Source organism: Triturus cristatus, chromosome 2_2, assembly GCF_964204655.1.
Source record: "Triturus cristatus chromosome 2_2, aTriCri1.1, whole genome shotgun sequence".
NCBI classification, from domain to species: Eukaryota; Metazoa; Chordata; class Amphibia; order Caudata; family Salamandridae; genus Triturus; species Triturus cristatus.
This window is the reverse complement of record NC_140582.1, coordinates 997,325,207-997,345,887: the sequence shown is the minus strand read 5'-3', so window position 1 is coordinate 997,345,887 and position 20,681 is coordinate 997,325,207. Positions and strand designations below refer to the sequence as shown.

The following is a 20,681-nucleotide window of genomic DNA, read 5'->3' as shown; positions in this document are numbered from 1 at the left end:
ATATACTATACCAAAGTAAGGTATAGTGTGCACAGAGTGCAGTGGAACCCCAAAGGTAGGTAGAGATAAAAGTAGATAATCTTACTCTCTATTTGTTGTAGTGTGGGCGAGCAGTAAGGCTTTATCAGAGGGTAGTATTAAACATCTATTGTACACACTCAAGCAAGAAATTGTCACACACTGAACTCAGACCAATTTGTTTGTATAAAAAATATAATTTAGATATTTTATTTCTAGAACCAAGCCAGGGTTGGTGCAGATAAGTGAAATAATACTTTTGCAGATATAATGCAGAATGCAATTGGAATACAGTTAAATGCATTTGGTTTTGTTTACAGGTAGGTACACAGTCAAAATTACTTTACAGTTACTTTTGAGATTAGTTTGTACATAAACTTCTCAGTTTACTTTTTTAGTTTTTCTTCTCAGTGTGATATGCCTAGATATCACACTGGGACATTTCGTAGAGAAAAGGTAAGTAATTCAGTTTTTGTACATTTTGCAGTTTTTCAAGATTTCATACAAACCAACTCCACAAAAAAGATTTTTCAAAGAAAAGCAGTCAAGGCAATCCTATGGGAAGAAATGAAGTTCTCAGTTTACAGGTAAGTACTTGGTTATAGTTGGGTTTCTGAGGTTAGAACCAGGGTTCCCCCAGGATCAAGGATGCACCATAAGCGGCACTAGGGCGGCCGGTGCTGAGGCCCAATGTTAACTAATGGGGGATAGGGGACGTCCGGTTGGTGGCTGCTCATGAGCAGGCCACAAGGTTGTGGGAGCAAAGCTCCTGGTGTTAGTCTCAGGGCAAAATGGAATACGGTTTAGCACAGAAGGTGCATCCACAGCGGCACTGGGACGGCCGGGTGCAGGGTGCTGTTTTGGCGTTGGGTGCCCTGTTGATTTCAATGGGGATTCTCCGGTTGCAACAAACACTGCAGGCTCGGGATGTAGATCTTCTGGAGGAGACCACTGGTTGGAAAGGTAAGTTGGGATACCTGGGGATGCCAGGACACCCTCGGTTGGGCCACCCAAGGCCGTCGGACGTCAGGTGCAGGGGGGTCTTTTTGCGTCTGCTTTTTCTTACCGGCTCCAGTCGCATGCTGCAGGCGTTGGTTGGAGACTTGAGGCAGGTTAGGGATCACAGACCCCCGGTCAGGATCGCCGAGTAGACCTCCTTGTGGTGTTGTGCCACTCGAACTCGGGCCGTGGGCGTCGGAATGCAAAGTGGTGCAGATCTGGTATTTGGCCAGATCCAGAGTCTGTGGGTGAGCAAATCAGGTGCACACGGGTTTGGGAAGGCAAGGTTTTTGCTGTACTAGGACGAGGTCAGGACAGGCCGGTAGGGCTGGGCCAAGTCAGTTGGTGTCCTCTCCTTCTTCAGCACAGCTCTTCCTCTTCTGGTTTCTTCTTGTCTGAGTAGGCAAGATTTAGGGGCATTTCAGGTAGGTACAGGTTGGGACCAATGTGTCCCTTCCTTGGGATGGGTACATCCCCTATTATGCCACCCTCCAGTGGGAGGGGAGCATAAGCCTCACTCTGGTTGCCACCCTCCAGTGGGAGGGGAGCATAAGCCTCACTCTGGTTGGCTGGGTCCCTCCATCTGCAAGATTGTGGGGAGTGAGAGTTGTGCTTCACCTCGCCTCCCCCACCTGAGGGGTGGGGTTGGCAAAGGTGGGCACACCTCTAACTTGGTTTTTCTGCTGATTCTCCTGCCCAAAGTGGGGGCTCAGAACCGGTGGGAACCAGTTGCTGGGAGGAGCAAATGGCTGGGGTAGCTCACAGAGGCGGCAAGCCTTTGAAGCTTCCCCTTCGTTGACCCTGATCATCCTGGGGTAGGAGGCTTGGCACCTCATCCTAGGATGTGCTTTGTTTCAGGACCCCGAGAGCGGCAGGCTCTTGACCCAGGGGTCTAGAAACATGTATGGTGGTGGCAGCTGAAAGCAGCCACTCAGCCTGGACACTAGGATTAGGTTGTTTATCAGGGGGCATCTCTAAGATGCCCTCTGAGTGCATTTTTCATTAAATCCCACACTGGCATCAGTGTGGGTTTAATGTGCTACGAAGTTTGATGCCAAACTTCCCAGTTTTCAGTAAAGCCATTATGGATGGTGCTGTGGAGTTCGTAGTGACAAGCTCTCAGTACCATATATACTTAATGGCATTACTGCACTTACAATGTCTAAGAATTGACTTAGACATTGTAGGGGTACAAGGCTCATGCACCTGTACCCTCGCCACTGGTATAGTGCACACAGCTAGAGGGGTGACTTACCTATGCCAGAGCAGTGTGTTGTGGGCATGGCACAAAGGGATGTGTGCCATGTCGACTATTCACTTTGTTCTGCACCAAAACACGGAGTCTGCAATGGCAGTGTGTGGGTGCAAAGGTACAGGGCCTCTAAGGGTGGCACAATAAGTGCTGCAGCCCTTAGAGGTCTTCCTTGGTCACAGTGCCCTTGGTACCTTTTACAAGGGACTTACATGTAGCCAGAGAGTTGCCAATTGGGTTGTGCAACAGTACAGTTTGGGAAAGAACACAGGCCTTGGGTTCCTGGTTGGCATGAACCCAGGGTACACTCAGTCAAGTACATCAGCATTAAAAAGTGGGGCGCAACCATGCAGAAAGGGGCACTTCCCTACACCTGCCTCTTGGATTGTGCCTCTTCAGTGTAATATAGAGACCAAATTAGTTTACTCACTAAAATTGACAGCACCACTTGATTGAGTAGTACCACTGTTGGCATTCCTGGACCCAATTAAGCCTTTCCAGCATCTCTTGTTGGTACATTTTCCTTACTCTAATGTCAGGGCTCAAGGTATATCTCTGTATAAATATCTGTAATAGCTCTGCAGGTATTCACCCAAATAATGAGACTGGCTATTTGTATCCCTTTCTGCTCTTGGATTATTTAGTGTTCACTGCACATGATTAAAACATTTAAGTAGCTTTTGTGCTCACATCCTTATGTAATTTTCTGTTGACACACTTCAGCTTTGATTAACGACCTTTTCCTGCCTAGCTTTCAAATGTTTACTGACACTTGATGAAGCTGACGCTAGATAAATGCCATAGGTTCCTCAATGCTTGAAGTACCTGGGAAATGTCCTGAGAGGGCTGTCCAAGGGCTTAGTGACCACTTTCCTTTCCTCACATCATAATGTCAGTATCTCTTCCCAAAGAAACGTATAATCCTCATTTATTGGTGTGTTGCTTGCCTTGCCTTTCCCTTGGGGCACCCTGTGGCAGGTTAAAGCAATGATGTTTAGTGCCGCAGAAAGCTGGTGATCCCAGTGCTTGGGTGTCTGTTTAGTGAAGACACAGGCCACAGTCCAGCAGTGGGACTACCCAGAGTGCAAATCTCAGGAGAATTATACCTTCTCCTCTGTTTAGTCTGGTTATGATTCTTGACACCTTTCTGTCCGTCAGACACTTCACTTTATGGGACATTGTGCTGCTGACTGCATTAAGCTGTGGCACTTGGTAGAGGATTCTCGCTTAGATTTACTCGTTCTTACCTCCACTCACTCCCAGGCCAGCTTTGGTGCCAGAGTCGGTCACTTCGCTTCAGCTCTAGCAGACACTGACACCTTGTTTGTGAGTCTGCTAGTTCTGAAGTTGGTGAGAGACGTCAGGTCATTCACTTGCACGGGAATCAACTCTTTGGTCCAGAAACATGCCAACCAAAACACTGTTGACTTGATGGTTGAGGGCATTTGTAAAGGGCCCATAACCAATAGTCTTTTGGTGCGGAGGTTCATTATTTCTAAACACTGTACTCCTCTTGTTCCTGTTATTCCATGGCCTCCATTTCCGTCTTCTTAAAAAGCAGTTCCCACAGAGGAAACAGGACATCGTACATTGAGGCACTATTTCTGAGCAGCAGTTTCGGTTCTTTACTTGACTGTCGTCCTTGATATTTGTTTTAGAAACGTAAGAGATGTTTAGTATCTAAAAAGCATCTATTCTGAATTTGTGTTGCTTAATTAGAACCATATGTTTGGTATTTACATGTTTAAAGCCAAAGCATTGCGTTTTCATAACCACAAGTCTTGTACGGACAACCTTTGTGAATTTTAGGTTCCATTGTTTCACTCTGGATTACCCCTCAAGCAAGGCAAAGCACACTGTGCATTGCATTACACAGAGCAGCTAACCAGGTTTCATTTTAGTCCCAAGGCAAATACTTAGTGATTTATCACAAGTATTTATATATTCCTATAGACATAGGAATGTTATTACATTCTACCAATTGAAGAATTGGTGGAATGTAATAAAGACAATTGATGAAGCTAATTGGACCCTGGATTGCTTCACTCCTCTCCCACCTCTCTCCTAATCATCGCTATAGTGTCATCATTACATTCCTGCTACCATGTCATTCTTTATATAAGAAATGAGCATGCAGTTCTCACACCAATGCCTTCTAAACCCAAATACTTAAATAGCCTCTTAACTGGCAGCCCAATCTTTACCTTATGTCGGTAAGGGTGGATTTTCCCCAAGACAAAAAACTGCTGGGATTATGTTGTCTCTCTCTTCCTGCTCACCTCCAAAAATAAGTGACTCATGTTTTCCTGGTATTATGGAATAATAGAATCCCCTCTATCTTAATAAAGTACATGACATTGCTAGGACATTTCATGAAGTCTTGGGGCAACCAGTATTTATTGAGGGGTATCTTGTGTGGGTACTTTTGTTCCCTTTAGTCAATTGACTCTGTGGATAGCAAAAGTGAGCAGTCCAGGTTTAGGAGGTATGGGGTAAGGGGGGGGTATATATATTATTATATGTATGCATGCAAGTATGAATGCCCTCAGAGTACTTTGGATTTACTATACAGTTTGTAAGCAAAGTTTGGTTACAGGCAACCACACTCCCCGTCCACCACCACTAGCCATATTGAAAACGGCAGAAGAAGGGCAAATGAAGAATTGAGAAGGCCAAGCTTGTGAACAAAAGCACAGCCCTTTAACTGTCCCAGCACTTCATGACCTTCAGGTGAAGTGGATGTCATTGTGTTGGTCACCAGAAGTTGACTGCAGGCTCTTGTGTCTCCAGGATGAGGGCTCTTCAGGCTCCAGGGCAGGCCCTTCCAGCTCCATAGCAGGCTTAGTTCCTCAAGGCAGAATCTTGTAGCCCCTCTGGTGTTTGTGAAGCTTTCATTTTTAGTGATAGCTGACATATTCCCATAACCTCTTCAAATGGTGTACGGAAATCTATTGATATTTTTTTTGTGCAACTTGTGCAAATATGGCCCAGTTTTATGTCCCCTAGAGACTCTGGCTAAAGCCAAGGCTTGCAACCAGCTTACCAATTCAAGATAGGACTAGGGCTGAAGTGCACGAACCACCTGCGCATTGCATAAGGTTGGTGTGTTCTGGGAAACAATCAGTCCTGTTAGACTTACAGTATTATATGTTTGTTAGTGGACTGAAACACACACAAGAATCCACACCATATATATTCAAGACCTTGTTCAAATCAACGTCCTAATCTAGTGCAGAAAATGCATATAGATGTAACTATAGAAATGAACCATATACAAGCAATGAAAGTAATTAACATGCAAAATATTCAAGAGTTACAACATTGTGAAAGTGTTTTGGAAATTCTTTACATTAAATGATAGATCTGGCTAGCGATTTGATTACGACTTGGCAAACTAGTGCAGTCAAATAGAGGGCTTCAATAAATGTCGAAGACCATGCGGCACAAAGCTTCCCCTGTGGTACTCCACAGCATACAAAACTGTGTTACCCGACGCCCCCAGTTCTTTCGAAACAATCTAAATTGCCGTGTCTGGTGGCTTAGTGGACTGTCTCCATTATAGGGGTCTGTCTTTGACCTCATGGTCCCAGATTCAAATCCCGGCAGGTCCACTTAACCTTTCACCCTTCTGAGGACGATAAAATGAGTACCATTGAGTTGAGTAACAATAGACATCAGTTATTCAGCGCCAAGATGCCTACGGGTGAACGTGCGCTTTACAAATACACATGTTATGTTAGAATCCATTTGATCGTCTCATCTGAGGCCCCCATCATGTTGGACAAACACGGCAAATGAATACCTTGGTCTACTGTGTCAAAGCCCCCAGAAGGATGCATCATTATATATCGTAGCTTATCATCCTAGAAAACTAAAGGAGATGTTTGTGTCCCATGTAGTGGACCAAAAGCAGAATGAATAGGTGATCAGACAGAACTGGAGTCTAGAAAATTGTGCAGTTATAGCACAACTGTTTTCGCTAGCATTTGTAGACTTCAGATGATTAAGGAAACAATTTCATCTCGGCTAACCTCCTTGGATTGGCAAGTGTAGTACTCCTAAATGAGGCATTGAAACTTGCCTCATTGATGTGCTAACATCTTTGGATGCTGGGTATAGCACTTCTTCTGCTTCTGCATCAGTCTATTGATTTTAACTCTCTCAGCTACTCTACCTCTATTGAGAGATTGAGAGGTGGTGGGAGTGTCGGGGGTGAGCAGCACACTACTGTGTTTTTTTTTCATTTCCATCATACACGTGTACAAGGATTTGGAATGTTCAAACAGTGTAAATCCATAAAGAGTGCAAAGTTGTGTAGCTCAAGGTTCTTGCATGTCCTCCTTACTTTTAAGTGTGTATTAAGCACTTGCAAAATCTAATACTAGCTAACTCCTTCAACTTTCACAGCTTCACTGGCAACACTAGCGGTATTCACAGAAAGACCGGAGAAGAATGGAGAAGATTGGCATAGCACTGGTGTCTGCCAGAAAGGATTGTACTATTTGCACTATTGCGCCAATTCATTCAGGGATGTCTTCTACCTTCAGGAACTTACTATGAGGCCATGTCATAGCCACTGTGGTTTTACAAAAGTATTTGTTCGAGGCATATGAGCTGCAGATCAAAAACTATGCATAGATCGCCATCTGGTGTTGGGCCCAGATGTTTGCACTTGTTTTTATCTTGGAAAAGTCTTTGGAAGTCACAAGATAGGTGACTCCTCCTTTGGACGATAGTGCGCATGGTCATCTGCTCCACCTTCAGATTGTTTTTTCCACACCATCGGGCTTGGATGTGTTTCGCATGCTCCAGTTCGGTACCGTGAACATTACAACTTTCGACGCGCAATCCTTCACCTTTCTCCAGTATTGTTTTCGATCGCATCTTCAACTTCGAAATCTTTGGTTCCGGTCGTCAACGAAGGTCTTCAGGCCTACCTAGGCCACAGCACGTGGCTCATGTAAAGGACTCCATTTAAAAAGTGTCCTCGTTGTGGGTCGAAGTTTTCACACACGGATCTACATGAGGTGTGTAACCTGTGTCTTTCACCGGAGCACGAGGCCAGAGACTGTCCAGCTTGTGCCTCCTTCCGCTCCAAAAAGACTATTCGGGACCATTGAGCTCGACGAACCATGGCTCGCTCATCATCATCCATTCCCGACGACATCTTCCACGAGGGCATCTATGTGTCCAGAGAAGAAGTGGGCCAAACAACGCTTCGGCAATGACTCCGAAGATGACTCCGACGTCGAAGACATCACTCCTGAGCAGCGGGTCGTAAGTACTGACGTCGACCCCGACCCCCTCCCTAAAACCCCCAAAAAGGCTTCAGTGACACCTTCTCCTTCGGGCCTAGGTGCTCACCGGGACACTACTTTTCACGCCCCACCTCCGGGCCCGGCAAAGAAGTCTACAACTAAGCCTTCAGGCACCCGGGATAGAGTCAGCCTGCCGTCGAGGCCGACACCAAGACCCCAGCACCGAAAAACAAATCCTCTTCCTCCACTGTGCCTACTACCACATCGATGACCCAGATCCTAGTCCGCCTTCAACCCCAGACCCATGGGACAATTATAATACACCAGACGTCCCCAATATACAACAAGAGGACATCTATCCCTCTAGATCTTCCCCTCCCGAGGACACCATGGGTTTCAACCAACTCATTCATAAGGCTTCATAATACCACTGGGTGGATTTACATACCGACCCTGTGGAGGAAGATTTCCTAATGGACACATTTGATACAGCCCAATTCACTTCTATTCTTTCTATGTTAAAGGGAGTCATTAGACACGCCCCAGAGGTGTTCAAAGACCCTGTTAGGGCAAGGGTTATTAACCCCAGGATTGAGAAAAAGTATAAATCTGCCCCAGCAGACCCTATATACATCAGGGGACAAATACCATTGGATTCCCTAGTGGTCTCCACTGCCAGAAAAAGGGCCAATTCACAAACATCGGGGGACGCACCACCACCCGACAAAGAATCAAAGCTCTTAGACGCCTCTGGCAAGCGTACAGCATCACAAGCAGCTAATATATGGTGCATAGCACTCAGGCACTGTTGGCCAGATACGATAGGGCACACTATGATGAATTAGAAAGCCTATTGCAACACCTCCCTGACAATTATAAAAGTAAGGCCAACGACCTCATACAGGTGGGTAAGCTCATCACCAACACCTCCATTCGGTGTGCTCTTGATGTCACAGACACCGCCTCAAGAGCCATCAACACAAGTGTCCTGTTACGTAGGCATGCATGGCTTCGCATTTCAGGGTATAAGCCAGAGGTGCAAACTTCCATCCTTAACCAGCCATTTGACCAAAAACACCTCTTTGGTCCTGCTGTGGATTCATCTGTCGAAAAGATGAAGAAAGACACTGACACAACCAAATCAATGGGAGCTTTGCAATCGCAAGCTCCCAGACGTTCTTTTCGTCGCTCCTCTTACAGAGGCACCTTCAGAGGCTATTGCTCTGACAACCCCTCCACGTCTTATAAGGCTCCCGCCCAAACCACATTCACCAAAGGTTACCAAAGAGGAGGCTATAGAGGCAACAATAACAAAGGTAGAGGCAAAACCAACAACAGTCGATCCGCCTCCACCCCTACCCAATGACTTCCCTCCACCCCCCCGGACCATCCCACTCCGGTCGGGGGAAGATTACTACAGTTCCTACCTGTCTGGAACAACATCACTACCGACAGGTGGGTGAGACAAATAGTTCAATCAGGTTATTGTCTGGAACTCACCTCTACCCCTCTCTCCCCCCCACCCCCCCCCCCCAAACATACCACCCAGACAACGTCCAATGTCAACAGAACATTAGCACTATTAAAGCAGGAGGTAATCGCCTTCCAGCAAAAACAGGCAATAGAACAAGTTCCCCTGTATCAGCAAAACACAGGGGTTTACTCTCTGTATTTCCTCATTCCAAAGAAGGATGGCTCTCTGAGACCCATCCTGGACCTCAGACACCTAAACCTATACATACAATCAGACCACTTTCACAAGGTCACCCTTCAACAAGTCCATCCTCTTCTCACACAGGGCGATTTCCTTGCCACTTTAGACCTCAAGGACGCCTACTGTCATATTCCCATTCACACCTCCCACAGGAAATATCTCCGGTTTGTAGTGGACAGTCAGCACTACCAATTCACGGTTCTCCCGTTCGGGGTCACCACAGCACCCAGGGTTTTCACCAAGTGTCAAGCAGTAGTTGCAGCTCACCTGCGAAGACAACAGATTCATGTCTTCCCCTACCTAGACGACTGGCTAATAAAAGCCAGCTCATATCATCACTGTGCACATCACACTCACGCCACAATCCAACTACTCCACGACTTAGGGTTTAAGATAAACCACGCAAAGTCTCACCTACAACTGTCCCACATACAACAGTACCTCGGTGCCACAATAAACACCTCAAAAGCACTTGCATATCCAACCCAGCCAGGATAGCAAGCATACAAAGCCTCATATCAAAGTTTCAGCCGCAACACTCTCTTTCAGCTCGAGTGTTCATGCAATTGATAGGCATATTCATAGTACCTCACGCAAGACTCCAGATGCGTCCCCTGCAGGAATGTCTTGCATGTCAGTGGAACCAGGCTCAAGGTCAGCTGACAAATCTGGTGTTGGTGGATGGTCGCACACACCGCTCTCTGCAGTGGTGGAACACCAAAAACCTTTCCAAAGGGCGATGGTTCATCGAGCCGGTTCCACAAGTTGTGCTAACAGCGGACGCATCGCTCTCCGGCTCGGGAGCTCATCTGTTACATCACACCATGCAGGGCAGGTGAACCCCTCAACATAAGTTACTCCACATCAATCACCTGGAGTTACTAGCCATCTTCCTAGCCCTGAAGGCATTCCAGAAACAAATATCAGGCAAAGCTGTCCTAGTCCGCACCGACAACATGACTGCCATGTACTACATACAAAAACAAGGCGGGACACACTCCCTACAGCTCTCTCAACTAGCGCAAAGCATCTGGAGATGGGCTATTCCTCAGAACATTTTTCTCCTAGCCCATGTCCCAGGAGTACAGAACAGCATAGCCGATCTGTTAAGTCATCAGTCGCAACAGATTCATGAGTGGGAACTTCATCCACAAGTTCTTCAACCATTTTTCCACATGTGGGGAGGACCTCTGCTGGCCCGGAGTGCCTGAGCTTAACTTACCTGTGGTGGGGCTGTGCCTACAGCGTCGCTGGTCTTCGCATGGTTCTTGGCAGCCTGTTTTCATTCACCGGCCCCGGACTCCAACTCCCTACTGCCCTAGCGGCGGACCCGGAACATGCCGGACTTCGTTTCGCGCCTGGAGGCGCATAAGTTCCTGCTGTGCCCCTGACAGAGCGGGAGGACGTCTGCTGGCCCGGAGTGCCTGAGCTTAACTTACCTGTGGTGGGGCTGTGCCTACAGCGTCGCTGGTCTTCGCATGGTTCTTGGCAGCCTGTTTTCATTCACCGGCCCCGGACTCCAACTCCCTACTGCCCTAGCGGCGGACCCGGAACACGCCGGACTTCGTTTCGCGCCTGGAGGCGCATAAGTTCCTGCTGTGCCCCTGACAGAGCGGGAGGACCTCTGCTGGCCCGGAGTGCCTGAGCTTAACTTACCTGTGGTGGGGCTGTGCCTACAGCGTCGCTGGTCTTCGCATGGTTCTTGGCAGCCTGTTTTCATTCACCGGCCCCGGACTCCAACTCCCTACTGCCCTAGCGGCGGACCCGGAACACGCCGGACTTCGTTTCGTGCCTGGAGGCGCATAAGTTCCTGCTGTGCCCCCGCATCGCGGGTCCGCGCTCGGGTCGGCGCCGGCAGAAGCCCGGGACAAGGGCGGGACAGTCTGTGACAGTCCGGGACTGGCCGTGGCTGGGCTGGGCCATCCCCTTAGTACTTTGTTCGGATTTATCTGGCATTAGAAGTGTTCTACGTTGTAGGTAAATCATTATTACCCTATACTGCCCTGTTGGTGTTTGTGAGGTATATTGTATTTTATTGCTGTTAACATATAATATTTCAACTAACCTCCACAATGCCTACAGGATCGAAGGATCCATGTACCTTGGGGTCAGGCCCTCTTGACAACTACCTGGTGAAAAAGGTTAACAAAATAAATAGCGATCGTAGGGCCTCTCTGGGAATGGACAGTCCCCTACCGAGCCCCATTGTTCCCCATACTCCTTTAGTGAGCCCGCCAGACCTTGGCAGCAGTGAGCAGGCTACTCCAGCTGCCTTATTGGTCACAGCTCAGGTTCATAAGGATCTGCCGGCCTGTAATACATTTATTCCGGGGGAAAGTTGTGATGAAGTCATCCCTGATGCTAGGCCAGTGAGGAACTGCAGAAAGCAGCATAATAAAAGGGGGGGGAGAGAAGCCCAGAAAAAGGGTTGAGATTAGCGAATCTGTACAGGCTAATCTAGATGAGACCTCGAATTTTTATGCAGACAGTAATGTGGGCAACAGCTTAAAACACCCGGATCAATTGTCCGTATTATTACGCTCCATGGAGGATATAATTGATGCTAAGTTAAACCAGTTAGTGCAACCCCTAGTACGGAAATTAGACACTATGGCCGAAGAAGTCAAGAAGCTGGGAGGCTTGCTTTCTAAACATCTAAAATCGTTAGATAGTAACATCAAATCGACAGGAGTAGTTGGGCAGGAGAATGTAGCCAGTGTAGCTAACCTGCATCATCCCCACCAGCCTGCCATTACCTCTGTGCCAGTTCTATCAGAGCCCACCTTTGCACAAAGAACTGCCACATTGGCCTCCACGGGGTTGGTTGCGTCATTGAACAGCCAGGAGACAAAGAAAAATAGGTTTATAAATCTACCCCCGGCATGTTCCCCTTACGCTGTGATCTTAACTAATGTACCCTCCCAGGATAGTCAATCAACTCCTATGCACAAGGAATCTCATGACTCCCTCAAATCTAAAACGGTATCCTGGTTGCACAGAAAGTGTGGATTTCCGTTAAATCTTGATAATGAAATCCTAAGCACTAGACGAGTGAGTTGGATTGGGCCTTCGAAAAAATCCTGTGTTGGTGATTGTATAATAGTTAACTTTAGACACCCACAGCACGTGGCTACAGTCATATTGAGGGCTGCTTCATTGGCACAAGATGTAAACAGCATCAAGGCGCGTCCTCTTGGTTTCTTTTATAATCTTCCCCCCAGTGTTCCCTCACATAGCTTAAACTTGAGAACTTATAGACCATTGTCCACACCAATGCCATTTCCTGACCAGGGCCCAGTAAATGATAATTTTTTTAACTTTGGGCCCACTGTCCCTACTCGAAATCGCTTTGAGGTATTTTCTTCCTTGGATTTGTGTGATTGACGAGAGGCTACCGAGGGCTCTAGGGATAAGCCTTGCGCCGGTTCGGAGCCTCAGGAAAATGTTCAAGTACCCACGAATCCTGCTGGTAACAATTGTAGACCATTGTCAAATAGGAACTCAAAGGGGGCTAACCTTAAGATGTTAACATGGAATGTGGCGGGCATGCGTTCTAAGAGAGATAATCCCTCCTGGTTAAATTTCTTGAGGGACTATGATATCATGGTTTTTCAAGAGACCTGGGAAATTGACTGTGACTTTTGGTTGGACGGCTTTACGTCCCATTTTGTCCCTGCAAAAAAATCATCGTCCGGGAGGGCTATAGGGGGTTTAATGGTTTTGGTATCGGTGAATGTAAGAGGGTCAGCTACTAGGATACCTTGTATATCGAATAATTTCCTTGTTCTGGAATTTAAATTTGCTAACAGTATGAAATTATTGTTAGTAAATTGTTATAATTCTCAACAAGGGGATTCGCCGAATTTTCATTTGACTTGGTTGTCAGATTTTTTGAAAAGTTATGTTCAAAAGCAAACCACTTTTTGTCATTTTATCTTGTTAGGTGATTTTAATGTGCACTTATGTAGTCATGATTGTTTGTTAACTGATATTGATGGGCCAGAATATATTACCCCACAACACTTTGAGCATTCAAAAAAAGGGGAAGCACTGGAGAAACTTTTATCTGAAAATGAATTGTATGAACCATGCTTCTCTGACCAAAGGACACGGGTTCCAACATTTATAGGTAGAGATAGTAACACAATAATTGACTACATTTTTCTTTCTCCTTGCCTTTTAAATTATGTAGTATTTTATAACGCTATACAGTCAACTTTTAGCGACCATAACCCTGTGACAATCGAATTGTTTGATGGTTTCTCTTTTTTAAATACATCCATACCCTCCTTGATGGTTGTTGAAGTGAGGACAAAAGACCAGGGAAGGAGGTTAAACTGGAGTAAGATAATTCCAGAGGAGTTTTTTAATATTATTACTACTGAGGCGGCTACGGATTTAGAAATTTGTGGAGATCAACAAGCATTGGGGAAGCAAGTTATCTCCTCGTTCGAATCCATTTGTCTTAAAGTGGCAAACGAATTAACTCGTAACTATAGTTCTGCAATTAATAGTCCAGCCAATGGCTGGTTTGATCATAAATGTACCAAATCCTACAGTTGCCTTAAAAAAGCTCTTCAGGCACGCCCGAGGAATAAAACTCTGGTGTCTCAGCTTAGAAGAGATCACAAGAAAATACTGGAGGATAGGAAAAAAGAAATTAAACATAATGCCTGGGCGGATCTTATGGACAAAGCTACCTTAAAGGATAGTGCAAAATTTTGGTCAATTATTAATACGCCCTTATTTTCTAACATTAAGAACAATGTGTTGGAAACTAATATTGCAGAGGAGGATTGGTTGAGCCACTTCGAAGCTATATATGGTAGTCACCTCGATATAGAACCTTTTACGGGTCAAGACCTGGTACCCACCTCTACGCCAGTTAGGTTTCATATAGGAGAGGTCATTAAGGCAATTGAAGACTCAGCTGGAAAGAAGGCCCCTGGACCAGACGGAGTGCCAACCGATATGTACAAGGCCAATCCTTTGTTTTGGGGCAATATATTGACTAATGTCTTTAATAACGCGGCTTGCGTTGGTTTTCCAAAATCATGGTCTCGGTCGGTTATTATTCCGATCTTTAAGAAAGGTCAAAGGGCAGACCCGAGATGTTACAGGCCAATATCCTTGCTGGATTCCTCTATAAAGATCTTGGGGAAAGTTATTCTAGCTAGGATAACGGGGTGGGCCTCAAACAATAACATTCTGTCAGACGCCCAATACGGCTTTAGAGCTGGGCGGAGTACAGAGGATCAATGCCTGAACCTTCTCCTAATTACAGCCAAGTATACCAAGGCGGCTAGTGGCTCAATTTATTTGGGTTTTATGGACTTGTCCACAGCTTTTGACCTTGTTAATAGGTCTAAGCTGTGGACAATGCTGCTGGAATTGGGGCTTGATAGGTCGCTCGTGTACTTTTTAGCTGAGCTCCATAAAGACCTAAACGCCTCCATTAGGATGACGGCTGAGGGGAAATGTACGTCCAGTTTTAAATCTAGCAGAGGGGTGAGACAGGGATGTATTTTAGCCCCTATGCTATTTACATTATATATTAACGCCCTGGAACATAGCCTGGTGTTAGCAACGCCGGATATTCCGCGTATGGGAAGTACCCCGATTCCGGTCCTCCTATACGCGGACGATGCTGTTCTCCTGGCCAGGACCCCCTTGGCCCTGCAGAAACTGTTGGACTCGTTTGGGGAGTTCATGAAAAACCTGGACCTGGTAGTTAATAACAACAAATCTCACGTGATGTCATTGGGCCGGGCAAAAAATAAGGTTAAGCCCTTTTTTTGTGGGGGAGAAGAAATCTCACGTGTGAGAGTATTCACCTACTTAGGAGTAGTCTTCGATGACAATAGTTCCTGGTCCCCCCCAGCTTTTATTAAAAGTAAACTCCACGAGAAACTCTGGTGGGGCAGTATTGGGATTCGCAAAAAGACTGGGTGGGAAACCAGTAGAGGCAATTTTAACCATTTACAAGGCCAAAACTATTTCTATTGTTAGGTGTGGGGCATCAATCTGGGGCTATATTAAGCATGATGTGATTCAGACGGAGGAAAACAAATTTTTGCGCTCTCTTCTTGGCCTCCCACAATCTACAGCTTCCTATTCAGTTCACTTGGAACTTGGGATTGGTTATATAACAGACATCATTAAATTAGCACCATTATTATTATGGATAATGGCTAAATCCGAACCTCTCGCTCAACCATAAAATCCTAAAGGATTGCCTAAATTTAGATTATAGAAATAAAATCCAGTGGCTGTCTAACATTGAGACACTAGCTGCATACGTGGGGAGACCAGATATTTTCTCTAACCCCCAATCCCTATGTAAGGCAGATCTAGAGTGGGTAAAATCTAACTTCAAGAAACTAAAAGAGGCAGAGCGAGAGGGTTTCGAAATCTGTAAACCATCGGTCAGGGCGCATGTTTTGCTAACTCCGTCTTCGGGGATCCCACCCTATCTAACAATAGTCTTTAACTCTTTCCACAGATGGTTGTTAACCAAATTATGGTTCAACCAATTACATATGGTTCTCTGGGACGTGGAGGGTTGGAGAAGATTAGAAGACGTTGCACCTTGCAAGTGCGACGACTTCTCCCCTCAAGACATCACGCACTTCTTGTTTTTCTGCACATTTTTTAAACATGCCAGGAAAAGGTTTAATATTCCTCTCTTAAAAAGTATGAATTTTAGCCAGTGTAAGCCAGCTCTATGTTTTTTAAACTTGTTAGTCTCCATTAATTATGTTCTGTGTTGCCAGTTTTTTAGTAGCAGCTGTCAGAGAGAGGAGGGTCAGACTAAGGAATTGTCCATGATGTTGATCCCCTCTAATAGTTGACTCCTGAATCTGTATTGATTATCTAAATGGTTATGGTAATTCCTGAATTTTATCCTTATAAATGAAATTGTATATTTTTATGTATATTTGTTATCATTTGTCTTTTATATCTTTGTATCTGTATAGCATACTTTTATGATTTTTAATAATCGAATAAAGTGGTTTTGACTGACTGACTGACACATGTGGGGGCAACCAGAGATAGATCTCTTCGCCACACACGAAAACGCCAAATGCCCAAGCTTCGCCGGCAGATATCCACACCCATTCTCCAAAGGAAATGCGATATGGATGAATTGGTCAGGCAGAATTGCGTACGCTTTTCCGCCTCTTCCACTCATTCCACTGGTGGTGCGCAAACTACAGCAACACTCACTCACTCTCATCCTAGTTGCTCCAACATGGGCCAGACAACCGTGGTACACCACATTACTGGAACTATCCGTATTCCCGCAACAAAAACTACACCTCTCCCCACGCCTCTTAACCCAGAACCGTGGAGAGATCAGACTCCCGGACCCAGCACAGCTCAACCTAGCGATCTGACTCCTGAGGTCTTAGAATTTGGTTACCTTAACCTCCCCCCTGACTGTATGAACATTATCAAGGAAGCTAGACGCCCCACCACTAGAGCCTGCTATGCAGCCAAGTGGAAACGATTTGTCATATATTGTCACAATAACACCATCAATCCTCTAGATGTGTCTATTCAACACATCATAGGTTATCTACTACATCTCCAAAGGTGTAACTTAGCATACACATCAATTAGGTTACACCTCGCTGCCATAGCAGCCTACATACAAAATAGACAACACTTGTCGCTATTCAGGGTACCTGCCATCAAAGCATTTATGGAAGGCCTCAAAATAATAATTCCCCCCAGGGTACCACCCTCACCTGTGTGGAATTCAAAACATAGTTCTCACAAGACTAATAGGCCCGCCTTTTGAACCTCTGCACAACTGCGAGCTACAATTTCTAATCTGGAAAGTCGCATTCCTAGTGGCCATTACTTCACTTAGAAGAGTCAGTCAGCTACAGGCACTCGCTATTCAAGAACCTTTTTTACAACTCCATCATAACAAAGTGGTTCTCAAAACCAATCCAAAATTCCTCCCTAAGGTTATTTCTCCCTTCCACATCAACCAGTCTGTGGAGTTGCCAGTATTCTTCTCGCAACCACAGTCGCAGAAAGAGCTCTTCACACTTTAGATGTAAAAAGAGCACTGCTTTATTACATTGAAAGAATAAAACAACTTTTCATGTCCTTCTCACCACCACATAAAGGCATCCCATATCAAAATCTGGGATAGCAAGGTCGATTGTCAAATGCATACAGATTTGCTATCACAAAGCAAAACGTACATTATCAGTTCCCCCTAAAGCCTACTGTACCCGAAAGATAAGGGCTTCAATGGCATTTTTAGGAAACATTCCCTTAGATGACATCTGCAAAGCAGCTACATGGTCTACACCGCACTCATTCACAAAGCACTATTGTGTAGATGTGCAAACAAAACAGCAAGCTAGTGTGGGCCAGGCTGTACTGAAAACAATATTTCAATCTACTGCAGCAGATACTGGTGGCCGCAGCTAGGGATGGGTACTGCTATACAATCTATGCATAGTGTGTGATCTGCAACTCATATGCCTCGAACGGAAAATGCTACTTACCAGTATGCATCTGTTCTTGGCATGTAGAGCTGCAAATCCACACACGCTCACCCGCCTCCCCGGCTACCTTTAGCTGTTCCACTACTCTCTTATTTAGATACAGCATACATGGGAATCTTATCTGTTTCTCACAAAACTCCATCATTTCCCTGCTGGCGAAAAACAATCTGAAGATGGAGCAGATGCCCATGCGCACTATCGTCTTAAGGAGGAGTCACCTATCTCGTGACTTACAAAGACTTTTCCAAGACAAAAACAAGTGCAAACATCCGGGCCCAACACCAGATGGCGATCTATGCATAGTGTGTGGATCTGCAGCTCTACATGCCAAGAACAGATGAATACTGGTAAGTAGCATTTTCCTTCTCTTGACATCATCTACAAAACAGCTGCTTTGACTGCACACATCCCCACCAAGGCTAGCCTGAAGAACTGAATACCGTAGCTTCCTCATCTCGTTAACGTACTTGGATATCATCCCATGTCTGACAGATGGTGCTGCAGTGTAAGCATATGGAAAGTAGGAATTTTAATAGTAATCAGTTTCAGTTATACAACCCTACCTCCCCCACCCTCCTGTTTTCTCTGGCACAACGTTCGTATACCTTTCATCGTGTAGGCAAAGAAAAGTAAGTGGTGCATTTTACCATGATGGCTTGCTATTAGTGATGCTATACATGCTCGGTCCTCTTCCTTAAAGTGCTAGTGCGCTTTCATTAGGCACCTTACTGTTACTGTAGGTGTTGAAGAACCAACAGTACTTGTGCTGCCACAAAGATGTGGGGCGGGCAAGTGTGTGTGTTTGTGTGTGATTTGCACTTCCTATTTGAATGAAGCCTGCGTGCATTGTTTAAGAGGAACAACTGACCCGAACAGAGCTAAACACAAGCATTTTAATGAGGGGTGGTTATTATTTTATTATCATTATTTTTTCGTATCTGCAATTGCTTCCTATTTTCTTTACCAATGTTCTTTTGTTGTATTAACTGTAGTTTAAGTGCGAGTGTGGACTTCTGATTTGGAAAATTCTTGAAATAAAGAGCCAGATTTGTACCAAGAGCTTTAAATTGAGAGCTTCAAAAAGGCAGATGAGTGATGCTGAATAATATTCTCACTCTTTTTGTTTCCAGGTGTTGGCCCAGTATTATTCTGTTGTTTCTGAACATTATAAATCTAGAGAAGATGTCCTAGTTACATTCAAAAAGAAAATCAATTGCAATCCTAAATTCAAGATTTTGAAAGAGAAAGTAAAGCTTGTACGATAGAAATGTTAAAGAAATGCTAAAGTACTACTAGAACCTGGTCCTGAAATCTACTCTGTGCTCGAGTGCTGAGTTTACTCTATTGTGTAGAAGGCAGGCACGTGAATTTGCACGGGTATCTGATTTTTTGAGACTTTGACATTTTTAATTAAAATTCTGTATTTGCTAAAAAAGTTTGCAATTAAAATTGTTAGAAGCCACAGTCCATCCTAAACTCATCAGTCTTGTCTTCTCATTGTTTTAGTAATCCGAGTTCTTATCTCAGTGACTAAATACATAATTTTTATACTTTGTACAATACTAGTAGCATGTGGAGATTTTATCTTTGACCTCATGTGCTTTTGACCACCGAACTTCAGTCAGGTTACTGGTTAATCTGCATGTGGCAAACCATGAAAGTGCTAGTATAACACACTTCAGTGTTTTAAATGTGAGCAGAAAGATACTAGTGAAGTGTTTCTGAAACCTTGCATCATTCCTGCTTTCGTAGTAGACAAACTAGATAGCTCGTTGGCCATTGATGCATAAACAAAGATTATTTTTTTATCTTAACTGGAGGTTGTTTGTGGTGAGAATATAGGTGCGATTTGTCTTCTGAATGGAAAAGGTGTGTCCCATATCCTGCGTTCTATGCAAATCGAAGTTGTTCGATATTATGTTGCCATTTTACCATTTGATTGAAAAACAATCCTCAAATAAAAAATGTTTGTTTATAAAAGTCGTCTTGTTTTACTTTAATGTTGGATCACTATGTACTCCAAACTAACTGCATTTTTCTAATAGACTTAATAACGCAAGGCCATGAGAATTCAGATTTTAAAAATTGTATGGGAAGCTCGACAGAGGAACATTTTAACTTTTTGGTGTTGCTTCTGCTTTATTTTTGTTGCCTTTCCTTTTTCACCCGAGATCCATGTCACACCATATCCACAGTCTGTCTCCATATACATTCATTTTAGAATGAATGCTAAGTTTTATACTTCAGTTTTGAACACTGTGGGTGTGTTTGTTAACAAAGCCTTACAGTGCGATGCAGAAACTTGATTTCTGACCCCATTGTGTTTTGCCATCTGATTAGTCTTCACCTCCTACACCACAGCCACTTGTGTCATTTCAGGGTATGTACTTGTATGCTTGCTTCCCAACTCCCCTCTTCTAGCTAGCTATGTCTGTCCTTGGTATGTAGAAGGACATGCTTCTTTTTATAAGCATCTGGTAAACCTGAGCGCAGGTCAGATCGAAGTTCCTACCTCACCTCCTCAAAGCCATACACTTTCCTGTCTCCAGCTTCTTTTCCCATCAATTTGACATCCACCACTATACCTCCTTTGCTTGTCATCTTCGGAACATTTCTCTCTGTTGAGAAACAGGTTTGCAGTGCTGTGCTCCTGGGCCTTGGACTTACACTGTTTTTCGTATGCTAAGCTTTCATCTGGTGTGGTATCTCATACCCACTGGTGGGCAGATTTCAGATAATGGCTTTCAGGGCACTAATTTCTCTAGGTGATCCCCGAAAATATTTAGTGTGAGAGCCCCAGTTATACAATCAACTGTTTTGGCATTTATGTCTATTAGGCATGTCCCAGCTGGCTGGCTGCCAGTCTCCACTTCTTCCTGAGGTGCATGTTACTTCATCCTTACTTTAAAAGG

At 44.8% G+C, this 20,681-nt stretch overlaps 1 protein-coding gene across 3 annotated transcripts in view; it reads left to right on the top strand.

Moving 5' to 3' along the window:
• LYAR (Ly1 antibody reactive) overlaps positions 1 to 19,749 on the top strand; it is a 92,603-nt gene extending 72,854 nt beyond the window's left edge. For all 3 annotated transcript variants that reach the window (XM_085642429.1, XM_085642427.1, XM_085642428.1), the window contains exon 9: positions 18,900 to 19,749. In XM_085642429.1, coding sequence (XP_085498555.1) covers positions 18,900 to 19,034 — 135 coding nt within the window. In that variant the 3' untranslated portion in view covers positions 19,035 to 19,749. The remainder of the gene's footprint in view (positions 1 to 18,899) is intronic.
• Positions 19,750 to 20,681: the final 932 nt, after the last annotated feature.